Source organism: Anas platyrhynchos, chromosome Z (genome assembly GCF_047663525.1).
Source record: "Anas platyrhynchos isolate ZD024472 breed Pekin duck chromosome Z, IASCAAS_PekinDuck_T2T, whole genome shotgun sequence".
Lineage (NCBI taxonomy): Eukaryota > Metazoa > Chordata > Aves > Anseriformes > Anatidae > Anas > Anas platyrhynchos.
The window spans coordinates 65,732,758-65,749,517 of NC_092621.1; the positions used below are offsets into that span (position 1 = coordinate 65,732,758).

Sequence of the window (16,760 nt, forward strand, 5' to 3'; positions counted from 1 at the left end):
CATAAAAGGGAGCAGCATTTGTCTGGTCAGTAGCTGCAAGGGAGGCAGTATTATTTTACAACCACTACTGCCTGGAAATCACAGAATCCACTTTACTCCAACAGATTCACCAGCACACCTATCTATACAGTGATGGGTGCACTGTCCCGCTCTGGGTGTTGGCTGATGTCATTAACTACAAGTGAAAACTGCAAGTCTGCTGGCTTGTGTCTGCATCACTGAAGGCTGCTTATTTATTTTTTTCTGGACAACATTTTTGGAACTTACATGGTTTTATGTATCTGCTGTGGGTAGCATGACTGCTAATACCACACTGACTGCATATGGAGCATATTTGCTATGACACAATCACCGTCAAAACCACTGTATGTGTTGTAGCTGAATAATCCCTGTGGATCTTCAATATTAGGTGCACCATTGGTGAACCATAATTGCAAATTTTACATTTTTGGAGTGACAATTCCATTATTCTCTGGGAAAATCATGGCTTGTGATGTACACCTAAATTAATTTTCATACAAATGCCCATTTAGGGAGGTAGATATTAATTTAAAGCTCTGCTTTAAGGTTTCAGTTTGAGTTTTAACATCCTACTGAAAAGCAGCAGCAGATTTACTACCATGCAGAAGAAGCTAGGGACCATGCCTTTCTCTCCAGCTCCATTTTGGATCTCCATTTGCCAACCATGGTTTGGGTTTGGCTCCACAACTCAACAGTGTAGTTGGCTGGACAATCTGTCTGCTTTCACGGAGACAACGAGGTTATCAGCGTTTAGACAACTGAATGCTGGAGACCACTCAGGGCCATTGACACCTCTGAGTCTAAGAGGCCCTCAAATTTATCTATACGCTTTTCAACCCACCCCTCTCTACTGCCGAGGCACAGGATGTTCTCTGAAGTGGAGCAGGGACTCAGCTTCCTAGGGAGCAAGTTCAAACAATGCTGCTGGACCTTCCAACCACGTCAGGCTGGATAGTGAAAGAAATTATTCTCCCTACAGACAATAAAAGAACTTCCAGCTACACTGTTCTCGGATTCCATAGCCATTGCATTCACCATAATCATACTGAGAGTCTCTTTTTCTACACTGGTCAAAAACCCTTCCCAAGGGGAGGGCAATGGGGCTATTGGAGTAGACGTCATCAGAGAGATGAAAGACCCCATTTTCAAACACAGACAGGGTGAACATAAAAATGATCACAGAATAAATTTCTGCTTTGTCCAAATATTAATAATAACCATAAATCATACACACACAAATTCTTTCTATGCAGTGAGTGTTTATGAATATATTTTAATATTCTTTTCACTAGATACTTCAAGATCTATGAGAAAATCATATTTTTCTCATCCAAACTCTCCTTTGCTTTCCAAGAATATTACATTTAACTTCATTTCTGTCTTTGAACAGGCTGGATTTATTTTACCACCTTTTGGGGATATATAAACATACTTAACATGAACCTAATGCCCATTTATTTTACAGTGTTAGAGTTGGCAGCAAGACCATTTTAAGTCAACGGAATTGCATCAGCACTGAGTGGATATGGGCCTTCTGGCCTCCATGTATTTTTCAGTAAAAGAGAGCTTACCCACAACTTTCTGCTTTTGGCAGGGTAGGTACATGTCGAACGTTCAGGAAATCAAGAAATATTTTAGGAAGCTCTTCATTTTCTAAAATGACTGTCTGTAATAAATAAATAAATAAATAAAGGTACAATAGAAAACCAAGATTTATATATCTATTTAAATATTGCACACTTTTATTCAAACTACAAAAACATTTTCCATTTGCAACACTGTTCAATTCTTCTCCACTTTTTAGCACTTATTTTGGTGTGCTTCATTTCAATAGGAAACACAAAGTTTTTAATGAATCACATATAAATACATTCAGCTTCTGCTACTACAATTCTTTTTCACTTGCCACCACTGGTGCCAAGCTAGAAGTGTCTCAAACAGAGATGTCCAATTCTGAAACTAAGTAACAGGCACATTCATTTTTGAATAAAACTCTATTTATTTAAAACATAAAATAAATCAGCTACAGCTCAGTGCTTCCACGCTTACCTCCCTGAAGAACCCTGCCTGGCGAAAGAGTAGAAAAAGGAAGTCTCAACTTTGTCAAATTTTATTAATGCATGCCTTACTAATTAATGCATGTAAACAAGGTAAACTCTCCGCTTTTCTTGACAGATCAGCTTACAGCGTATTCCTCATATTTGCGCTGCGGTTCCTAAAGGCAAAGCTCTGACCAAAGCTCTGCTGGTCTCTCACCAAAGACCTGCCACGTTCTTTCATGGCAACAACAAAATGGCTGGATGGACTCCATCCCTTGTTTTTGCACAGATGAGATGATTTACAATTTTTAGTAAATGAATTAAAAGTACACTTGAAAATACATAGAAAATAAATGAAATGCTTACATGCATATTCATAATGAATGAATGACTTTTAAAGAAAACAAAAGACTTCTACCAGTTTCACAAATGCAGACAAAAAATAATAATAAAATGTTGATTTCCACAAGATAAATGAAACAGTTCATATATTCAACCAATGTCTCATCTGAAAGATTAATCCTTATTTATTTACTGTTCACACTGCCACACATCTATATAGATGTTAGAGTACAGTACTTCACATACAAATGAAAGTCACAAGCTTTGCCTCATGAAGGCCTGACCCAGAGCGAACACATGCACGGAAGAAACTTATTTTAAACTTATTTAAGCTTATTAAGAAACTTAAACAGATTTATAAATAAACGGTTAAATAAAATCACTTGTGCAAGTAAAGCTATCCACTTTCACACGCTGCATTAGAAGAAACAAAACTAGAGAAGAAATAACAATGGTGATGGAAGAAAAAAATACTCTGCTTATACACAGGTATAACTTATTGCTGTTTATGTATTCTTCTATATTGCAATATTAGTAGGAAGACACAATAGCATGCAGAGAAGAACAGGAACACACACACATTTAGAAAAAAAAAAAACAGGTTGGAAAAGACATCTAGAGGTCACCTACTCCAGACTCAGAGCAGTTTGGCCTAAGGTTTTATAGCAAATATTTTGGTTATTTGTGTAATGAAAAAATCCAGTTGATGTAAAAACTACATACAGTGTACAAAGCCTTAGAGAAACACATTTAACAACAAAGACATTTGGTAAATGGTTCTTTTTACGTTACTTTTGCTGAATTCAGAGTCTATATTTCTTCCACAGTTGAAGCCATCACAAAGAAGTTAAAAAAATAACAAGGAAAAATACAGCTTTTGAACTTTTCTGTCCTAGATTGTGATGGGTGTAACAACTTCTACAGAAGAAACAGAAGGATCTGAAATGTTGACAAGTGTTAAGCCTTTCAGTTCACCTCTATATGAAGATGCTGCATTAAAAAATGCCACTTCATTTGCATTCTGTAAAATCAGCACTACACTGCTGCAAAATTTATCTTGTTCTGCATTCAGGTTATGCACAGAAGGAGGAGTGGAGGTGGATGCATATTCAGAGGCTGTGTGAATTGCATAACAATGTGTATGATGTGCTCAAATAAAACCATCTTACTAATTAGACGCAATGGACAACTACAAGAATTTGTGTAAAGATGCTTAAGGGCATCCAGAGCTTCCATGCAACCTCGTGCTTGCATTTCCTGTTCCCAGCTTTTTCCAAAAGAAGAGTTTCCTGCTGAGGCTGCTGAACAGAGCAGTGATTGTTAGGGATATGCTGTTGTATGAACATAAAAACTCTCAACAGCTCCTATTTGATGCTATTCCCACTCACTCCAGATTAATTTCACTCTGTTTCTTCAATTTTTTTTTTCACAACATACATCAAGTCAACCCAAACCCTGATAAACTGCCCCAACCAAATGTAATTCACAAAAGAGATGTGAGGAAATAGCATGTTTTAGTGTCTTTTCCCAAAAAGTTTGCTAACTGTCAGTAACTCTACTTTTCAATAAGCTCTTCAATAAACTTCAAGAAGCAGAATTTGTAGAGAAACAAAGGCAATTTTGCACCGTACTGTATTTGGATGCCATCTCTGCTGACTGGGAATTTTATCATTTCCAGCATTTTATGAAGAAAAATATGACTGTATTGAAAAAAAAAAAAGGGGGGGGATTTCCAATTAATATAATGCCGCAGACATTTTAAGAAATCACAAATTAATGTAATATTTACTTATTTAAATAATGACCAGCAAGTGAGCGAATTATCTTCTGGTTTGACTTTAATGCCAAAAATGGACAGCACACAATCCAGCTATTTAATATACATGGTAGAAACTGTGCTTTCAGAAAGTACTATGCCTTCACAAAAGACCTTGGGGAAAAACAAACAAACAAACAAAACAAAACAAAACAAAACAAAACAAACAAACAAACAAAAAAACAACTAGACATGCTGAATTAGGTGCATCTCTTTATCTGTATTTTCTGTAACTGGTGGTGGCCCAAAGTGGATATTCAGAGAAAAATATAAGTGTATTCCTAACTTTGTATTTAAGTTGCTCAAAACTATTCCTAAATCCAAAATAAGTGTTTTTGTAATTGGCTTAATATACCTGGAATAACCCATAATACAACAGATTTTGGACTTCTGATTGAAAACTATTTTGCAAACTTGATCTTTGGATAAGAGCTGACCAGAAAAGTTTCCGGTAAGTAAAATCTCTAAACCACAATCTATATTTGTGATGTAAAATGCCCAAATGTTGCTTGCATTCAAGTGAATATACGACAGTGGCTTATAAACATGACTACATCTCATTTACTCTGCAATCAAAAAGTTAGAGATATATATTTTCAAAGAAACAAAACTTTACAATTATTTTATTAGTAATGTGGATTTCCAATACATCTGAATTCTACCAAGATCATAGTAATTATTTTCACATATGGACCCCAGTAACTTAATTAGACTGATTTAAACAAAAATCAAAATGTGTATTTCCTTACTAAAAACTAAACAAAAACAACAAGAAGGAAAAAAATAATACAAAGAACTAAAACACCTAACACAAACAACCTCTGGCAGTTTTGGGAAGTGACTCCAAAATACATTTTTCAAACTCATTGATTTCAGCTGAACTAAGTGCATAAATGCCATATATTCTTAAAAAAACGTAAAGGGTGTTTATCCATTACTGTCATACTTTAATGAACTACTCCATGCTCCAGGAAAACAACAACAAAAAATCACACTCACACAAGGGAAAGCTTGATGTTTATATCAGCAGAAATGTCTTTTTTCATTGAAAGGGTGTAATTATTATTATGTAACACAAATCACAAAAATCCCAATTTTTCTACCTTATCAGTTTTATAAAATCATGTTCCCTGAGGATGTCATTGATTAGTTGCACATGTTCTTTCAGTGACATCCAAAATATTTAATTGTCAGTTATCTTTTCTCCTTCAGCAAGTAAAATATAGTCACAAAATTGCAAAGGGACTTGTTCTGCCTTAACCTTAGCTAGATGCCATCATGCAGTAGAAAACAGTGCTAAAATATCACAGGATAATGCTCTCCAACAAGGGAGACGTATAAACAGCATAATGATTTCCCACGAGTTTTCTTTTTAGAAAATTGTCACTAAAGCCAGGGTAAATGGTGACATATCTTCACAGAGGACACTGAAATCGAACACTGGCATTCTAGTTAGGTCCAAACCTACTCATCAGCCAATTATAACAGTAACTGAACAGCCTGCTGAAAACCTGAACAAGACCACTTTGCTAACCTTAGGAGATCATACGCCAGGAATGAACTGTTTTCACAGATTTTATTATTATTGTTATTATTATTGGTTTTGTTTTTAATGAAAAAGACTTAAAATAATTTCTTACAATCATGTCTCATACTTTCTCAAGGTTGCTGGAACAGCCATTAGAGAGGGAGAAATAAGAATGGGGAGCTGAGTTACAAGGTTTTTAAGAGTCCTTACAGACTTTTCCATTCAATCGGGTTTAGTTTGAAATGCTGTGCTGTTAGGGTGAAAAAGTTCATGACAGTTTTTCCTCTCTTCACAGGGAAAGATGCTTCACAATACCTAATTCAGTGGTGCAGCTAAAAAGGGGGAGAAGAAAATCAATACTTTCCAGCTACAGTAAGTAGGCTGGAGTGTCAGTCTCCACTGGGACCAAAACCCACATCTTTTAGAACACTTTAGAGTCTATATTCTTCTATTAACCTCCTTTTCCTGAACTGCTTTATACAGTCCCATGAAATGATAAAAAGGTTACCAAAAAAACATATTAACTAAAAACCAAGTAGACAGAGGAACCAGACTTCTAAGAGAAATGTTCCTTTTCTTTTTTCTTTTCTTTTTTTTTTTTTAAATAGCAGATACAATAGTGCTTTGTATTACCCATTGTGAAGACCTACGAAAAAATTTACTTCTTTCTTCAGTGAGAATATTGTATAATACCAACAAGAATTATCTCCAAGGATATCACTTAAGTTATCATAGTAAGTAATTACCACTTTTCAATACCACCAGAAATGGTGATACCACTGATGGGCAGTTTTGTTAGAGCGGGAGGTATCAACCATGCTTAAAATTCTGTATAAAGACATAAGCACGAAACCACAAACACAACAACACTGAAGTGATTCTTATAACAGTAACAAAGCACCATCTAGCCAACACTCCTAGACTGCCTATCAAATGGAAATCAACAGCAGAGGTGTGCAATCTACACAGGAGAGTGTGAAAGCAAACAAGATGTTGACCATAGGTATTTTATGCCAACAAAGACCCACAAAATAATATCTGAAAGTTAATGTAAAAGGTTTTACAGCAAAAGTTTATTATTTTATAAAGAATGAACAAAAGAACAAACAAAAGAATGAAGGAAAGAAGAAATGAAAAAAGCACTGGGAGAAATTGCACCTCTGAACCTCAAGATTAGGGAAGAGTAAAAAAAAAAATAAATTCCTGCACCAACTTTTCAGATCTATTTACTATACTTCTGAGGAATTTAAAACTCACCAGGTATCTCCTGAGTGATGAAATCATCTATGAAAACATCTATGCTTTCATGCTTCAGAGAGGAAAAAGGAACTACATAGAAGCAATAGGTTAAACAACTGCTGGATCATCATTGAAGATCTATATGCAGAAAGTTTCATGAGAGTCTATAGGCTATTAACATTTTCACTTATGTCTTACCTAATTTTAACACACTTTACTCGTTTTGATTAAAAATACTACCAAATAAGTTTTAAGTTAATGAGTATTTTAGTTAAACGGGTAGTTAATTGCACATTTACAGTTCCAATTAATGCTTAACTACTAAGTGGAGAACAGACTGATGAGGTTAAGTGTATAAATACAATCCGTTTGATGTGAAAAAAACAATATTGAAACATTTTTTTTTTTTTGAAGACTGCAGACATAATGTAGTAAGCACATACAGTGAATTTCTCTTCACAGCAAAATAGAAGGATAGCCCTTGAATGATTAGAAACAAAGTGCAACAGACTACAGTTCCTTTGAAAAATAAAAATGAAAGGAAGCAGTCAATATTATTTCCTGAGACACTGCTCAAAGGATCGGAGGTTAAGACAAAGCTAGATGAGAAATGAAGAAATCAACAGAGCAAAAGGAAAAGAAGCTGAAAGGCAGGTTGATATTCAAAAAAGGTAGTAGGAACAAGAAAGGCTTTTAAAAAACAAGTAAAAGCAAAAGGTAGTACAAAAGAGAAAGCAGATCCATAATGACAAAGAAAGACACCAAAATAAATGTTGATTTTAAAATGGCTGAACCAAAGTGTTTTTTAAAAGTCAATGGACCACTAAGACAATGAACAATTAACAAGTAATTAACACCATGTCAATAATGCTGCTGAAAACAAACAGATGCAGGAATACTTTAGACAATAATATATATATCAATCAGCATATCCAGAAAACACACGTTCCAGGATACTAGAGAATTTAGGTATTTTTGCTTGAAAAGTCATCTTAAGAGACTTTTTTTTTTTTTTAAGAGCACAGGGATAGAAGGCTCAGGAAAAGCAATGCTGCATTAATGATGCATAATACAAACGCTACAACACCAGAGTTGTTAAAAGCAGAAGATGTTTACACTTACGAGAGTGTATACTGAAAGCTTAAAGGAACTAAATACAAACAAGTTGCAATAAAAAAAAAAAAAACATTCAAGCCACAACACCTGGAAAGTTTGGAAATTACATTTTTGTTTTGTTTTGTTTTGTTTTCCTTGCATAACCAGATGCTGTTCTACTACATTGATCTTTGTGCCCTCATGAGAAGGAAGTCTGAGAGAAAACCTGGCACCAAAACCTACAGCAGTATCTGGACACGTAAAGACTGTCATAAATACATCCTCTAGGAGTGAATAAGGCTGGTACTGAAAATGTCAATTCCAGATATTCCAAATTTGCAATGCTTTTGTCAATCATAACACCATTCCTCTACATTTTGAGTTTAGGACCCTTTCGTTTCTTCTTCATATGTGATAACCCTTCCAGAATTCATCACTGCCAAATTTAAACAATGAAACCTCAGCATTAAATAGCAAACATCTGTGGTTTTTGGGGGGGTGAGAGGGTAGAGATCCTCATCAAAGTATGTTTCTAATTGATGTCATAAAATGCACAAAAGAGTATTTGCTTGTTGTAATAAAAAGTCATCAGGAACACACAGTATTCCACCAAAACACCTATGGGAACTACCGGATGAAATTTCTGAATTAACAAGGTGTTTATGCATAGTTTATGGCTGCTTCGCACGTGAGGGCTGAAAAATGGCAAACAATCTAAGGCAAGATTAAACAAAATACAAAAGTACCAGGAGAGATCTGAAGACTTATAAAGTCACAAGTAACAGGCAAGTTAGAAACAATTACAATATAATTACAATATGGAATAGAGTTAGTGGGCACGTGGATAAAGACGTCTGAATGCAGAAGGACGATGGTAATGCAGTAAAGGCATCTCAAAACTTACTGCAACCCCTGAAAGGATCAAAAACCGCAGAGACAGAGGTGGCCATATCGATTGAATCTAATTTCATTTCCAACAGATTAGTGGCAAAGAATCCTACCTAAAGCTTTAAGGCAAACCCCAAACCCAAACCTGCAATCCTTGCAAAGGTAAATAATTAGTTAAATGTCATCAAACAGAGGCTAGGAGAATACAGCCCATAGCGAGGTGTATAGGGAAAAAATACCGAAGTGTGATGCGCTTTAGGCTGAACATTTGTGACCAGAGGAATGAGACGCTGGGGACTACAATAAGTCCCTCAGAAGATAAGCTCACTATCCTGCAGCAATTATAAAAGGGAAATTAAAAGGTTATTAAAGAGTATTAGAAGAAAAAGAAGTGTTATTAATTATTACTATATAATATTGTTAGCAAAAAAAAAGGAGGTACTTCTTCGTGGGACAAGTAGTTAAACCTTGTGCCACAGGATGTTGCAGATGCTGAAATTTTATGTATTTAAGGAGAGACTAAATAGATTGATGGAAAGGGAATTCAGTGAGCTGAAAATGAATGGAAATTGAGAGTGTAATAAGGGGGAGGTGTCAAAGCGTGTTCTCTGTATTCTCCCTCATGTTTCTGCTTTTGACCACTATCAGAAGCAGCCTGCTCTCCCAGAGGAACCTGTGGTTGAGTCTGCTCCAAATACTTCATGCTACACCAGCTGAGTTACAGTCAAGTGTACTTGTCAGCAGTAGCGGATGGCCCTGTCAGAGAAGGAAGATGGAGCATGGCTGGGGGACTGCTCGCTCTTCTACCTTCTTTCACTCAACCACTACCACTCAGGTGGTGGCAAGAGGCTGCTTCCACCTGCCAGCCCCCACCAGCAAATCCCCATGGTGAAAAGTAGTTTCTTGGCTTTTCGCATCCATAAGCCCTTTACCTCCTTCCTCTCCCAGCTTTAGAGAGGGCGCAGATTTGCTGAGGAGATATGAGAGCTCTGCTCTGCATTGCAGATCCTACGTGAAGGGCTGCCATGGACAGAAGACCAAGTTGGAGGCTGATGCAGTGGGTGGACACTGTCCTCACTTGCAGGAAGTGAAGACAATGAGGTGATTTTGGAACAATAATCTAACACTTCTTTCTCCCTCTCAACTGTGAGTAGTTAGTTTTGTTTCAGAAATGTGCACATTACTTAAAGATGTGAAAAGCCATATAACACTAGGGCAAAGCAAAGATAAAACAGAAAGGAGTTAATGGAACACAACAAATGGTTTAAGAAATCTCAAAAGATCACCTTGAACCAAATGCTGCTTGCTTTCTTTTCCTGTATTAAATACAAACTAAGAGAAATACATTTCTGAATGTGAAGTGAAAGTTAAATGAACACTATTTCAATTAACTCGAAGTTTTGCATAGGCTCTACAATATATTGAAAACAATTCATACTTTATTAAAAATACTTTGAAAGAAAATATAATTTTAGCTGCAGAGTAGCTGCAGTATCTAAGTATTTTCATGTTTAATTTTTAGACATAACAAATTACATCAAAAAGTTTTTTTTCTCTTGTTAACATGTTTCATTTCTAAGGGGAGTTAAAAATTGTCACCAATTTCTGCACGGAATAGGTTTTCCTTTTTTCCTATTTTGACATATTTTCTATATACTACATTTACTATATAGTAAATACTCATTAATAAGGAGGAAACCTATGAGCAAGTCAGAAAAAAAGGCCACAATTAAAAAATTAAGCCATACTTCATTCTTCAGAGACAAATGCAACAGAATGATACGACAGCAATCACAGAAACAGAGAGGCAGCCCTGCAGCATGAGTTTTTCTTAACCTCCCCATGAACACCCTCTGGATGAGCCCTATCTGAATGTGTTACAGACTATTCTATTAAGATGCAGATTTTGGATTGGATCTTAAGAGTTTTTTGGTCAGATAATGTGGTTTTGATCAAATAACACAGCTTTGAATGAACTGAAAAAGCCTAAAAACCACTGAAACCCCTAAAACGCCTCAAAAGACTTTAAATAATATTCTTCTTTGCTTTTTGCCTCATAAGAAACACTAATTCATAATATTGGCTTTGCTGGGAAACGAGGTGGTTGATTAAAACTGATGAAGTTAGCTATGAAAACAAGTCTTGCACTCCACAAAACCGTCAATTTCATGTAAATGTCATCAAAAATCTAGAAATCACCAGAGGAAAACTCCCCCACTTAAACTGCACAAGGTGGTGTAACAAAAACGCTATTCAACTCTAAGGTAACTTCTTATTTTGTCTCCCTGATATTTTCTTGTCACAGGTTTTGGGTCAGAGAAAACTCTTGAGAAATGATTCGACATTCCCTTTGAAACTAATTAGACTAAGCAGCAGGTATCCACTCCAAAGTCCAAACAAGAGAATGTAGAAAGCACAGGGAATTCACTGCACTTAGGGTTAATGAACTCATTGTGTCATTTTTGCAGAGGTAAAGAAGGGGTAACATAACTGACCAAGTTATGCATTTATATATATATATATATATATATAGTTTTGAGAGTTGGTAGTCTTTTCAGCAGAAAATGTGGTGTTAAGTAAGGACCTTAAGCTATTTTGTTAGAGTTCGCAGTGTTGGAAGAGTAACTGTAAGAAGAACGTTAAACTACGCTTTAAAATACCAGATGCTTGCATTAAATTTTAATCAGCTTAAAAAGAAAACACCATGTTGTATTTGCAAGACATTTACTCATCTTCAGCAGTAAACACAAGGTAAAAATCTTTTGCTGAATAATTAACACAACAATTTTCTTTGATAAATTCTGGAGCTAATGAAGTGGTTGCTTATACAAGAGCAAAGAAGCACAAAGCAAATGTTGACCACTTAAAAACTGAGAAATGAAAGAAAGAGAAAAACAGAAAGAAAAAAAAAACTAAAACAGAAGTCAGCACTGACAGCATGAATAGATATCACAGGAATATAATAACGATATATTTGTTTTAATTTGTGACAGCAACTCGGTTTCACTTAGAACCACTGTACACAGGAAATTCCATTTAAAAACACACAGCTTTTCCAGATCACGTTAAGTAAACTTCTGTTTGTAATAATTCTTATGTTTAAAACATTTCCCTAGCCCCACAGGAGAGCAAGATACAATCAACTTACAATGAGGTAAATGCTGTGCTGACAACGATAGTCATTGATTCAAAAACATATGTTTTCTGGAAACAAAACAAAACAAAACAAAAACCCTCATGAAAGTTTGTTGTCTTTGAAAAAAAATTCTCAAAGAGTTTTCTAATCTGGGTTCAAACCAACAGATTAAAGTGGAAGATTCAGACAACATCTTCTTACTTCTTTATACTACAGAAGTATTCTGAAACAATGGTCAAGATTTAGTCACACCTAGCCATATGGACACTTGAAAAACAGCAAAACAGCATTTCATAAATGACACAAGCAAGTTGGAATATATGTCAGAGAACAACAGAAGTTTGAACAGATAAGGAGGACATAACAGCCACTAATAAGCTTATTGAAATTAAATTATTGGTAAATAACTAGCACTAATTATGCTGTGAGATTTTTTTTTTTTTTTTTTTTTTTTTTGTTAGGGGTCAAAGCTGATTAATTATTTTCATTAAAAAAGAAAGACAATGTAAATGACATGAATGATAGCAGGGCTGTCAGAACTGAGTAAATTATTTTATTTTCCCAAACAACATCAGAGCAGGTTGATGCTCAGGACTTCAAAAATGAACAGTAAGCACTTCCAGCAGTAAGAGTCACTGCAGAAGAGGCATGCAAGGAAGACCTTACTGTATGGCAGTCATGTTCTCATAATATTTAACTGGTCCATCAAGAGGCTAAGTTTGTTAATCCTCCTACTAACACACTTGTGGATCTTGACAGCTGGGTTCCTTCTATGTTGAAAGACTGGGGACTGCATCCCTGTTCTCAGCAGCACCCACCATAGTGCTCTTCCTGAAACAAGCCTCTCAATTACACGCAATGTTTTGTTCCAGAACAACCACTCCTGTGCTCTATTTACTCTGTTTTATGAGTATATATCTGTATTTCATTAAAATCTGTCAAACATAGATCTTGCATGTTAATATATTAGTGCCAAAATGCTGGATTAAAAACCCTTTCAAATAAACTTTCAGAAAAACCTCTTTTTGTCCCCATTCCCTATTTCTCTACCACCACCACCGCTGTTACAGGGAGAGATCTGACAGCAAGTTATCAAATCCCTTTCTCATTTGTGCAATCAACTGTTCTCAGAATCAAGCCCAGCATATTGCAGAGTGATTTTGTGTTGTGAGGGAGTCAAGTCTTTACGCAAGTAGGGTAAAACGTATAAATAAAAATACACCAGCAAAGAAGTTAGGTGTAGATTTTATGATGCTAAATTCTGCATGCTTTTCATAATTTTAGGCACTTGCTCACGGATTCGATCTGCTGTGGGGTATAGCCCTTAGCAGAAATTAGCGTTATTATAAGTGCTAGAACTAGGAAGTAACTCCCTCTTTTTCTGCAACCATGCAAACCTTGCTTTTTGTTTTTGTAGAGCTGCTAACAAAGTTGCAAGGTTTTCTGTTTTTTCTTATTCACTTAGCACCCCCTTAAGAAAAAACACGGGGAAAAAAAAAAAAAAAGAAAAGAAAAAAAAGCCAAGGGAAAAAAAAAAAAAAACAAGGAAAAAAAAAAACTGTCCTTCCTTTTTCATTCCCACCACCCTGGCAAAAAAAACCCTCACCTCTCTTTCAGTGAAATGAGCATGCCTTGTTACATGCTGCTCTGTAACTATAGGAGCAAATCAATAGCAGCTGAATGCCATCTGCTTCGGGCAGCAGAACAGCACCAAAAGTGTGAGCAATGCATCTTCCCTTATTGAAAGGTTATTTTATGCAAGTAAACAATTCATCGTCTTCTTGCACGCTTGATGCTCATTTACCACTTCTGATCAATAAAATATGCAAAACAACAAAAAAATTGAATCCTAAGAGTAGTTCTGATGCCACTGTGATAGTTAATCAATATCAGGTCTCTGTTCAGTAAGGCAGGCAGTAGGGTAACTCCTTTATTGTATGAACCCAGGAAAATGTGTGGAAATATGTCTTGTTGCCGCTAATATACATTATGAGGGAGAAACACAGCTTCTACCTGGCAAATTAAAAAAAAAAAAAGAAGAAGAAGAAGAATGAAACAGGAAGCACTATTTTAATTTTAATTTTTCGCCCTACTATGTAAAGGTTACTTATGTCAGCCTGCCTGATGATTTGTTGCAAAGAACCTGCTGTTATGCTGTTAATAGAGCTATACTATGATTAACATAGATATTTGGTTAAATCACAGACATTGCAAGATGTGCTTTGGACAGCAACCCACTCTGCTTCCTTCTAAAGCTGCTCTGCCTTATTAAGTCTTGGTTTTCAATGTATTTATGTTTCAGGTGAACTCAGTTTTTCTGTTAAAAACAAACTGCTATGGGAATTTCTTTTGCACAGTGTTTCTTTTAGTCAGACCACAAACTGCCTTATTACATTAAGCCTCCTGACAATTGATTCAAGTAGAATACTTCTTTCCCAACAAAGAAAACAACATCATTTTTACAGATATTGCAGAACAAACTCTCCAATTTAGACCGTTTCCTAAAATAACATAAAGTACTTGAAATAACAGTTGCTACTCACAAAGGCTCTTCTCTAGTGAGCTATATACCCTAACATTAAAAAAAATTAAGCACTCTCTCATTTGAACAGTGATTTTGCAGAATATGTCAAAAAGATAAAGCCACAAATTCAATTCCACACTGCACGTTCAGATAAGCACTTATTATTACAAACAGGAAAGAGTAACGAAGAAAATGTGTATAGGAACACAATTATTCATGTGCACAGTCTTTACTTACTTTTGCTTATTTCAACAGCTTGGGTACACTTCTATAAAAGAACATCTTCCATTTAAAACAACAACTGAGTACAAATCTTAAAAACAATCACAACAACAAAAAAGCAAAAAAAAAAATTCTACGTATTTGCAATGCAGACGCTTCCCAGTTCACTGGTCATTATTAAAAATGAACCCAAACAACTCTGCATAAAAATGAATTTATGACCAAAAATAAAGTATCAGTACCAAACAGTAACTTGCAGTCAAGCAGTAGCACTTGTACACTGGAGAGAAAAAAATTACTTGCTCATTGCTCACTTCTCATAGCTCTTAAAAAACAAGACAACTGCACAAACATATCTGTAAATCAACTTATATAGAATTTTTAAGACAATTACTGGTAATTAATAAAGCATACATTCACACATATGAAAAAAGTCCTTCTGACCAACCAATGAAACTTTTAAAATAAGATGCATTTGACGTTTGGGTTTATTTATACCTGTGAACAAGAGGATAATTTATAAGCAGCGCTACACTTTTCTTTTTCTTTTATAATCTTGTAAGAGCCCAAACATTTAGTTTTAACAGACAGCTAACTCTCCTACATACAGGCTGTCCCTTCTACAAGCTTGGAACAAGCTCGTTCTGCATGTCTTCTTCAAAAACGCATATGAGTTTGTATGCACTCCAATATACGGTTTGATCATATTTATAGAAACCCAAACAATTTTGATCAAATTAATAATACAGAACATAGCAGTGAAACTGCAGTAGCTTTGAGTCAATGACCCAACTAGCAGCAAGGGTATAATTTAAAGTCAGAAATTTCCAGTGCATGCACCGTTAGCCACAGTGAACCTGTTACTGCTCTAAAGGGAATTGTTTGCCTCTTATTAGATTTTCTACAGCACAGCCATAAGTGATAAATGTACTGCTGTACTCACTGTCAAGTTAATCAATGCTGCCAAAGTTTTGTTGACCTAACAGTAATCCATAAAGTGAGCGGCATTTTCTCTATCCCTATGACATCTCAGTCCTCAGTGGGGATACAAATCTTACAACAGCATCTTAAAAAAAATGGAAAAAAAAACAACACCAAAACAACAAAGCAAAGCAAGGGGGGGGGGGGGGGGGGGGGGGGGGAGGAAGGAGGTATTTCAAAAATTCTGTCTTTAAATTAGCAGACTGAGAATTCCTTCTCTCTGAGAAGTCGCTTAAAAATGAAGGCCTCACAATGTGTTGAGTTTGATGGTTGAAATACAAGCAAATGGATAACTTCACAGAGGAAAATGCCTTTTGTACTGAAAGGAAAGTAAAAAATAGCATCAGGATTCTTCCAAGGAAATAGTTGTGAACGCGATTTACTTGTGACTATAGATTAGTGCACTGGTTCAAACACAGCACGGCGCAGCAATTCTGAAGACAGTAATGTGAAAACAATAATAAAAAATTGCCACCAATAAAACTTGTCTACTGCTGCATCTGGCTGTAATTCACAATCCATGAGAGGCATCACCACTGAAAAGAAGAAAAAGTCAGGAAACAATCCCTGGTAGAACGAGCTGCTCTATAAACAAACTGCTGCCATGCTCTCACAAGCAATTATAGACATATGAAATATGAATTGCCATTGATTTTTCTTCTAGAGGTCACTCTGTTCCATGTTTTACGCACTCTAGGCATTTATTTGGGTGGCAAACTGACAAGTTTTTACAGAATTAACGGAGCAATGTAATCCGTGCTCAATCACAGGTACTTCATTATGGTTCTGTGCCTTGACACTTGTCCCTCCCAAAACTCACCAGCAAGGGATTCCTTGATAAAGGTGAAGAACTATGCAATTACTTGTGAAAAGAGACTATCCTAACTTGGTCAGTGAACGCTTATTTACCTCTCCTGTGCTGATGGAAG

At 35.8% G+C, this 16,760-nt stretch overlaps 1 protein-coding gene across 2 annotated transcripts in view; it reads right to left on the reverse strand.

The window, feature by feature from the left end:
* The window catches only part of SNX24 (sorting nexin 24), a 93,626-nt gene that overhangs the window by 6,847 nt on the left and 70,019 nt on the right, over window positions 1-16,760 (reverse strand). For both annotated transcript variants that reach the window (XM_038170568.2, XM_038170566.2), the window contains one exon: window positions 1,593-1,687. In XM_038170568.2, coding sequence (XP_038026496.1) covers window positions 1,593-1,687 — 95 coding nt within the window. The remainder of the gene's footprint in view (window positions 1-1,592; window positions 1,688-16,760) is intronic.